General features: G+C 37.5%; 1 protein-coding gene across 1 annotated transcript in view; it reads right to left on the bottom strand.

Moving 5' to 3' along the window:
* The window catches only part of efr3a (EFR3 homolog A (S. cerevisiae)), a 153,373-nt gene that overhangs the window by 96,942 nt on the left and 46,904 nt on the right, over positions 1–9,527 (bottom strand). Inside the window, exon 2 of the mRNA XM_008287784.1 lies at positions 648–724. Within this exon, the coding sequence (XP_008286006.1) occupies positions 648–724 (77 nt within the window). The remainder of the gene's footprint in view (positions 1–647; positions 725–9,527) is intronic.

Raw genomic sequence — 9,527 nt, 5'->3', positions numbered from 1 at the left:
TTATATATAATAAAATATTGTAATTTTCAAAGGAATTTTAAATTCTAATTTAGTCCATTTCACTCAAGATAAAAACAACCTAATAATACTATTTATTTATTTACTTATTTATTTATGTATGTATGTATTTATTGATTTATTTATTTTAAAGAAAACACAAAAATCTGGACGAACATGAAGGAAACTACCTGAAATTCATATTTTATTTTATCAGCTTTTGCTATAAAATAATAATTAGAGCCTCTTTGAGGACTCGAGTACATTTTTTAAATTATCTTTTATCAGAGTCGTAAATATTTAAATATTTTATTTTACTATTTAAAATGTTATTATCTAAAAGCATTCTACAGCCTAACTCTCCATTTTACTAAAAACAAGGCCACTTAAAATAAGAATGTAACTTAATCTGAGTGACTCAGTCTTTTACATGGTGCTTTGTAACCTTTTCACACGACCTCTGTATTGATCCGAGCTCCGATCAGCTTGTTGATCCCTATTAAAACCAGCAGACGACAGTTATCGGTCGCTGCAGGCGCTTTAAGGTTCTGCTGCACAATTAAACAGATTATAGATCATGTATCAGTTTCGTGTCTTCATCTGAGGAACATGGATCTGACTGAGGCTGCGTGATGTTTGCAGAAACTCACTTTGGGGTCTTCGGGGAAGATGTTGTCCACCAGACGTTTGTATCTCGGCCTCAGCGGCCCACAGCAGCCGCAAACTCCTGCAACAGATTCAGCAAAGGGGAACTTTACCAAACAATAAAAGACTTGAAAAGATTCTTTCGCAGCTTCTGTTTCCAGCAGTTTGCTCTACCAGCAATCACAAACTCCTCGCATTTCTGCAGGAAGAAATCTGAACAATATTTTCAATATCGTTTCCAACTTTACTTTTGTCAATAGTTTCTGCAACATCTGTTTCCATATCATGTTCAGCTCTTTCTTTCATGTGTTATGTGCTATTTCTCAGGTGCAGCATTTCACTTTTGTGCACAAGGACGTCACTGCAACGTGCAATATTTCCTTTTCTTCACATTTCATACCAATAAAAGTTGTCAAACAACAGTATACAGATAAAAGGAATAAAAATGCATATAAACACGAAATAATAACAATAATAATTTAAAAAATCTATTATTGAAATATAGATGGATATGTAGGGAAAGGGCAAAAAACAGTTAAACATGTTAAAAGATTTTCAAAATAAACCAATGCAACAATACAAGATAAAATCATAAATTGCCCATAAAACGACCAAGTAAGGAAAAGGACAAAAAGAAAATAGAACCATACACACAAGGCTACAAATAATCATAAAAGTGATAGCAAATAAATAAAACATGTAAATAAATAGAGAGAATAAAATGAACAAATAAACCAAATGATATGTAAAAATCAGTTACATGATAAAAACAGACAACATGACATGAAAGCAAGTGTTTTAAGAAAATATTAAAAGGAAGACACTAAAATCACCACTTTAATGTGACAAATCGACTTCCATCTATCTGCAGCGTTTCTTCACATTGTCCTGCTGTGACTCACTAACAATCTAAAGCTGCTCTACATTCAGCAGCCGGCAGCCATAGGTCACCTCCTATTGATCAACATGAATCAGTAAAACCAGCAGCGGCCGCCGATCAATAACAAGTCATGACTCATCAGAGATGTCGGCTGAATCAGTAAGAGTCGACCGCTGGGACGGTTTCTGAGGCGACAGACGACGAGACACAGTCCAGATTCTGGATCCCACTGAGGACAGTCTGACTGCGATGCGTTCACTGACGCGTTGTTCAAGTCGTACATTCGTGGAAATCAATGTGAGAAGTTCACTGGCGGTGTTTGAAACTAGTTTTCTATTCAAGGTAGTTATTATTTATTCAGTGAATACAGTTTCTCAACTTTATTCTGATAGATTCTCCTAATTCACTTTGAGAAAACCCATAAAAACTAGACATCAAAACATGCGGCACAATTGTGAATGGTGTATTTTGACTTTTGACAGCGATTTAACAAAAGTTTTTTTTTTGTTTTTTGTTTTTTTTTAAACAAAATTCGTAACGAAATCCGTAAACAACGACGTTAAAAAGAAGTCAGCTGGATAACTGTCAAAACTGGCCAACTGTAGAACCCTGGAGCTCTGACAGATTTTACAGTAGAAACTGCATTCAGTGTTCAAACAGGTCACAAAGCTTTAAACTTTATTCCTCTGAATCTGTTTTGATATCTTTAACAGATTTTACACAGTTGCAGTTTAAGTTGGATTTTCAGAAAAACACAAATTTTTGAATACTTCTCTATCAGTACTTCTACTAATAAAACAATCAGTGGAAACCATTGATATGTGCAATATGGTTATTTCCACCAGACCAATTCACTGGACAATCAGACATGGTTGTCTATATTGTGTGTGTATGTAGGCAGTCCTCTTGGTGCATTTAACCATTTTTTTCCATTGTTTGTTCATGGCATGGGGGAAAAGGGGGATCAAAGGCCCAATTATACTTTATCTACATCTTAAATTTGATAAAGGTACCTACATAATCCACTTTAATTATCTCTTCTGTGGCAATAATTGACCTGCATTCTAACATATTTACTTCATCCTGATGAATTCGCCCAGCAGCCTGAACATGCAACCAAGAAACATCGTCACGACAAGAACATCATGTACATTTGTAGCTGGTAAAAACACTCAGACCGGCCTCATGTGTGCACAGATTTGTGAATGTTTCCGGTCGACGACCGCGAGCGTCAATACGGAGTGTCATCAGTGAAATGTCAGAGTTTTTACATCCTAAGAAGCAGCTGAAAGGTCACAGCAGCTTTCAGCTCCTCTGACAGTCGATCAATGTGGAGAACTTTTAGCATCTTCATCCAGTTCTGCACAAACACGACGGGCACAAAGCAGACAAAGAGACTGAACTCATGCTAAAGGTTTAGAAAACTCCAGAGCGCAAAAGAAAGCACGAGAACTGTCAGTAATGAAATGCTGTTGAGAAACTGTAATGAGGCTTGATTTAAGTCTGTAGCACATTAAGTTATTTAAATGTCGTCAGACCAGAATACAAAAAAAAGTGTGTTTTAGTGAAAGAAAAAGAAGAACAAAAAGTTGTTCATATGAATACAGCTCTAAATTCACCAAGACGGCAAAAACAGTTTTCAAAAAATAAAATTGTATCGTCTGCAAAAAAACTTCACTTTACCTATTTCTGTTCTCTGTCAAGATTATTTATGTACAAAATGAATAACTTTGGGCCTAAAATGATTAAAAAAAACAAACCACTGGGGCTCTCATCACACTCCAGTGATACTTTAAAAGGAGAAAAGCTCTTCCAGGATTATTTTGGGCAGCGGAAAGTTTAAACTACCTGTGAACACCCCCTTGTTTCTACAACTTTGAACTGGTCCAACCTCATGGAGACTGCCGAGTTCAAACGTTTGTCTGAAATGTCTCTACACGAACCAACATCGTGTGAAGGAAGACTGTGTTTCTGCATTCAGTGCCAAAAAGTTGAGATTAAACTTTACAACCAGCAGTTTGTGTATCACAGCTCAACAACCAGCACGTCAGATGATCTAAAAATTCAGTTTCTGAATAAAACAACCAGGTTCATGTGATTTAATATTAGGAGTTTACTGACTAAATTTACCCAAAATCTGTCTGAAACAAAACCAGCTTCTACTGATCATCCACAACCATCTCTACCCGTTTCTCTCCTCAGACTTACAAAATTACCTCAGGGAGTTTGAGGACTTCATTTCCCAGCAGCCTTTGCTCTCAGAGCTCCTGTCAAGCTACATAAAGACCTGCGAGGCGACACCAGGTCACCTCAGTCCCTCCAGAGTTTATTCCTCGGCCCCTCAGGGAGTCTGCACATTAATCAACTTCATTATCAACAGCCGGTCACCACGGCAACCTCTCCGCTGCTGTCGCCGCCGCCGAGCAGTAAAGCGTTCATTATGGATCCTGCAATTAGGAGCTGCAGAGTGTGCATTAGTGTGACCTGCAGGGTTTAATGGAATTCAGCTCCAAGACGTCTTTTACTCAGAACTAAACCTGATCCAACCTCACTTTGACTTTAGCTCTTTATACCGACAGAAACACTTTGGAAACGTTCCTTTTCAGGCTTTTCCACATGTTTTTCCATTGGCAACCGTGTCTGCAAACAAGTACAAGACGCTACAGGACAAAAAATCCAAACCAACACCGACAAATGACAAACTGATAAATGAACAACTCAAATCATTTCCTTTACATGACTTATAACAGTTTACAATTCCCTTACACCCTAAATATTCATTTTATCGTCTGGATTTTTGCAGTGTTTGAATGTATTCTGCACATCCAAATCATAGTTTTCTAGTCTTACCTGTGGTGTGTTGTGTTTTTGTTGGTCACGGCTGTTATTCGCACCAACTTACAACAAATTCCAATGAACAATTAAGATATTGTCAAACGTTTTTCAGCTATAAACTCGTCTCTTCCATGCATATCTTGGTCAGAACTCTCAAAAAAACAACGATTTATTAATATAAATACTGGCTCATTGGTAATTACTACAATTTGTAACTTTTTAAATCGCCATTTGATTTTAAATGCATCTCCTGTAAATGGCCTCAGCACCCTGAAAATGAACATGAAAGACTGTTCAATGACCACATGTAGAAGTTTACTGCAGGATAGTTTTGCTAATACCAAGTTTTGAGGTTAAAAAATAAAACCTTCAGTATCCAGTATTTGCCCTTGTCCCCACATGAACGTGGTATTTATTTATTTATTTACTTACTTACTTCTTTTAATTTCCCTATAAGTTTAGTACTTTTGTTGACACAAACACGATTTCAGAATTTCATATCATCAACTACAGATATTTAAAATAGTATCTGTGAAATTTTACATAAATACATGAAGTACTTTCCGAGATAATGTTTTTTTAAAAAAAAAAAGTTCCACCCTGGGGGAGTGCTCCGACAAGGTGGAAGTGTCCAGAACACACAGGCAGGACTTGGCTGCTGATGCCAGTTTAGTCAGCGGTCACACTTCTGTTTCCACCATCACTGCTGCCACCACCCATGTTTACTTCCCTAAACACTGAGCACGCTCGCTGCGTATGATGTCGTCGTATCCTCTTCAGTACATGCGGGACACTTTTGGGTCGCATGAAGTTCACACAGCAGATCACATACAAGTCGCATTTAAGTGGAAATGTGAACGAACTCTCAAAAAAAAATCGGATTTCACCAAAAAATCCAAATGTAGCATTTAGTCCTACAGTCTGAATGTAGCCAATCTGTTGGATTGTTCATTCAGATAATACGCTGTTATCCTTATTTGTGACATTAAATGTCATGTTGGAGTCAGAATCCAAGACCGTTGGTATGTCAAGGCTGTTTTTATTGGGTTCCGTTCGTTTTTCCTCAAAACCTGTCAGATAGCAAAGTTTTATAATTGTTACTGGTCAGACTAGCAAGTCAAGACTGTATATATTTTTTGCACATAAATATACAATTATTTTTCCACTTGAGCAACGAAGGCATCAGAATCCTTAAATATGTCACATTTAATTTCGTCATTCCTCAATGCACCACAATTGGTAACCTAATGGAATACAAAAAGCGTTTTTCAGGCTTCCGACTGGCGGACGTGGCTTCAGGATGAAGCTTTAGTCTGGATTTGATAACAGTTAAGTCAATTAACTGATGGACAGAATATAAACGATGAATTTAAGAATCAATTCCCTGCTGTTTTTCTTTTAATTTGCGTCACTATAATCTGAATTTGTAGATATTAACAGACGATTATAAAGATATCGGAGAGTCACGTTGCATTCTGGGAAAAAATTTCTGACCTTTTATTAACCAAGAAATTAATACAGAATAAAATCTAAGCAGATGATAATTGGAAGAAGAAGAAGAAAACAAAACCTGCATCCGTTTCTGCTGCATCATTGCTCTGACATCCGAACTCTGTAAGACGTTTGCTCATATATGTAAAGCTGTGTTTAATCAGATCAGACACGAGCAACAGGACGACGCTGACATCCTGATTTTATAATAAATGAACTTTGCTGCGCGGACCAGAAAATTAAACGATCCAATTATATAACGAAGCCGATAACTGCAGCTCTGGATTGTCTTCAGACTAATAGTGAAGATAATAGACGTGAAAGACATGGCGCAGACTGATCCAATCATCGGTTCATTCATTCATCCGTTAAACTACTTTCTGCCGCTTGATGGAAATTTCTTGAAGCTCCTTTGAATGATTAAAGTTTCAGATCTCACAGTTCAAATTGTTCTGAAGTCCCCTTTATGTGACTGACGAGATGAAAAAAAATAAAAAGGTTGACAGGAAGCGACTGAAACGTGAGACGGAGTTCATCTGCCAACACGGTGTCACTTTACATCAAAACATCCAGACAGTCGCTGAAGTGAAGCTGCTGCTGCTTCACCAGGAGGAAACAAACACGACGCATCGAGGAAACATCGAATCATAGGGTCGAATTTAGCTTTTGTTTACTTTATTTGTTCATTTGATCTAGTTTTGTTCCCATTTTTGCAGGAACAGAACACAATAAAAAGCAACTATTAGTGAATCAGAAATACTTGATTGATCCCTGAAGAGAAACTGCTTAATTAAGTAGCTCGCCAGCAGCTAATTAGCATCTGAGGTTCCTGGTCCGGTGTAGAACAAGAGAACAACTACAGAACAATGAATATACGAAACTATACAGAACTCAAAAGTCCATCAGTGTGAAATAATAAATACAGTCAGTGTTGATTCTGATGCTTTTGTTCCCAGATATAACAGGAAATAACTGAATATTTATGTGTAAACATGTCAAAAATACTCCGTTTCCCCTGTTTACACTACAGACAGACTTTCTAAATATGTTCATCCTGGAGGCAGATTTCCAAAAAGTTCCTTTTCAGAAAACTGGGTTTGACTTGACAAAATTCCTGTTTAAAAAAAAAGAAAAAAAAGATTTAAATCTGGCAGCAAGTGTTCCAGAAAAAAAATGGCAGAATACTATAAAGTCTACAAACTGCAAAACAGACGGTGAAAAATTAAACAAATACCAAAATTATATAAGTTTGAAATACAAGAAAACACTGTAATTTCACAGCGTTAGTATTTGTAAAAAAAAATATATATAGAGATATTTTTTTGATGCAGACGTTATTTACAGTTTACATTTGTGTATAGATATGTTTTGTTTTTTTTGTTTTTTTAAATTAAAAAAATCCTGAATATCTTCACCCTGGAATCAAATTTCCAAAAAGTCCATTTTCAGACCTACTTCCTTTGTGCTGGCAAAATTCCAAAATGCACAGAAAAATCCACATTTTAAAGAAAATGCACATGTAGGTGTGGAAAAGGCTGAATTTTGGATGTTAATTTATTTATTTCTTTTTTAATTTTAACTAAAAAGACTTCATATTAGCAAAACTGTCCTGCATCGATCTCTTAGTTTTGCTCACCTGACAGCGTTTCATGTACATGTTCACTTTGCTGAGGTCATCTACAGGAAACACATTTAAAACCTAACAGTACAAAAAAAGCTATGAATTGTAGGAATTACCAACAAGCCAAACAAACCCAACAAGATGAACACAGATGCAGATTTGTTAAAATCCTGGCTTCCTACGGTTAGTTTTTGCGCTGACATTTTTTATTTTTTTTTTGGCAGGAGATTTTTGAAAACTTGGAAAAGCAGCAGATGCATATCGGAGAGAAATTAATGAGTTTGTTGCTAATCGTGTTGGGAATCAGTCCAAAGACAAACGCAGACGAGGATCTGAAAAGTGAAACTTCTTCTGCTTTTCCTTAATTACAGCAGTTTTATATTTAACTTACTGACAGTGTTGACGCTTGACGAGGTGAATAAATGTGTGTAAATGTAAAGCGAGTCGCTGCGATAAAACACCTGCAGGCTGCAGTGCCTCCTGCGATGCGTTCAGGTGCAGCAGATGCGTCGGCCTGAGGACAAAGCCGCAGAATTGAAGGTGAGACGCCTGATTTCTATTTCCATCCTCATTATTCTGCCTCCGATTCGCTCATCCACAAACACTCAGTGTGAAAAAGAATCAGCCTTAACAAGAGTTCAGACTAAGCGTCTGACTGAAGGTGTTTAAGCAAATAAACTTTAAAAAATAAATCCTGCTCTTTTGTTTTTTGGGGGGGGGGGGTTAAAAAAGAAGACAACTCTGGCAGCAACAAAAAAAATGGAAAAAAAAGTAAAACAGCGAAGGTAAGAGACATTTTACAACTACAGTTTGATGAAGCGGTTTTTGCTGTTCTTTGGGTTGTTTCTCGCTGATGCTTTGGTTTAAGAGAGCTTTGATGGATATGTTTAGAATCTGGGGACTCTGCTTCATTTTGAGAGGTAGGCTGTGCGTCTTTCATAACGTACAGTAGCGACAGAGCCAAAAATGTGACGAGTAGGTTGACGTGGTGGCGCTATATCGATGTCCATATTTGATAATTCATTTCGTTGGTGTTTGAGTTGTGTTTGAGGCATGTAGAAATGGCTGATATGTGCTTGTAGCCCAGGTTCTGCTGTTTAATTTGATGTATAACATCACTATATTCTTTCATGATGAGTGCATTGTTTCACGTTATTTCTTTGTGTAAAACCCGTGAGGCTTCTTAAATGTGAATATTTCCTGCTTTCTTTTATCCTCATTGACGCTAAACTGAATTGACTTGTTGATGAATTTTGGAAACTGATCGACTTTTTTGCACCATTTTCCAACTTTTCACACCAAACACATAATAATTACTCCAGAAAATCATCAGTTGAAGCCAAACTTTGAGCCTTAAGGTGGTCTGAAAATGTTATATATGAATAAAGAAGGCATGTTTTAAATGTAGGATCAATTAGTGTGCTTCAAAGGCAGGGACAGAAATATGTGCAAGTTGAAACTGGACAAAACAAACTGTAAACCATCAGCATACTGGGGGGGAAAAAAACAGTCCTGTGCGTGATTAGATGTACAAATACTAAAAAGTAATGGTTATTCAGACTGAGCGTGTTTCTCTCCGGCTGACTGGTCGACTTGTTTGTTTGTATGGAGGCAGGAAATGAATGACGGCGTCTCCAAACGACATTAAAAGCCATTCAGGCCGAGAGCATCGTGGCTTCAATACTGTAATAGAGGCGATGCATCAGTTTAAGCGTCCGGCTATAGATCTGCAGCTGCATAATCACGCTGATGAATTACAGACCGATGACAAACGCCGTTACGCGGGATCCAATCCGTCATCCGGCCGCAGCGCAAATTAGCCGTGTTCATGCTTTCACATGATCTGAAGCATGTTTAGAAACGTGCGCAGGAACAGGAGCCTTTGCAGATGTTTCAATCCATATCCAGCGATTGTGTCTGAGCAGCTTGTTAACATGCGTTTCCATCAGTGGTGCATGCTGGGTACAGATTTTGCATCATGCTGCTCCTGAGCAACATAATCTTTACTTTTTATTGATCCCCACACAGGAGACCTGGACCGACGCAAAAACCCAGAAC

This window comes from Stegastes partitus, unplaced genomic scaffold (assembly GCF_000690725.1).
Source record: "Stegastes partitus isolate 25-593 unplaced genomic scaffold, Stegastes_partitus-1.0.2 Scaffold520, whole genome shotgun sequence".
NCBI classification, from domain to species: Eukaryota; Metazoa; Chordata; class Actinopteri; family Pomacentridae; genus Stegastes; species Stegastes partitus.
This window is presented reverse-complemented; position numbering and strand designations above follow the sequence as displayed.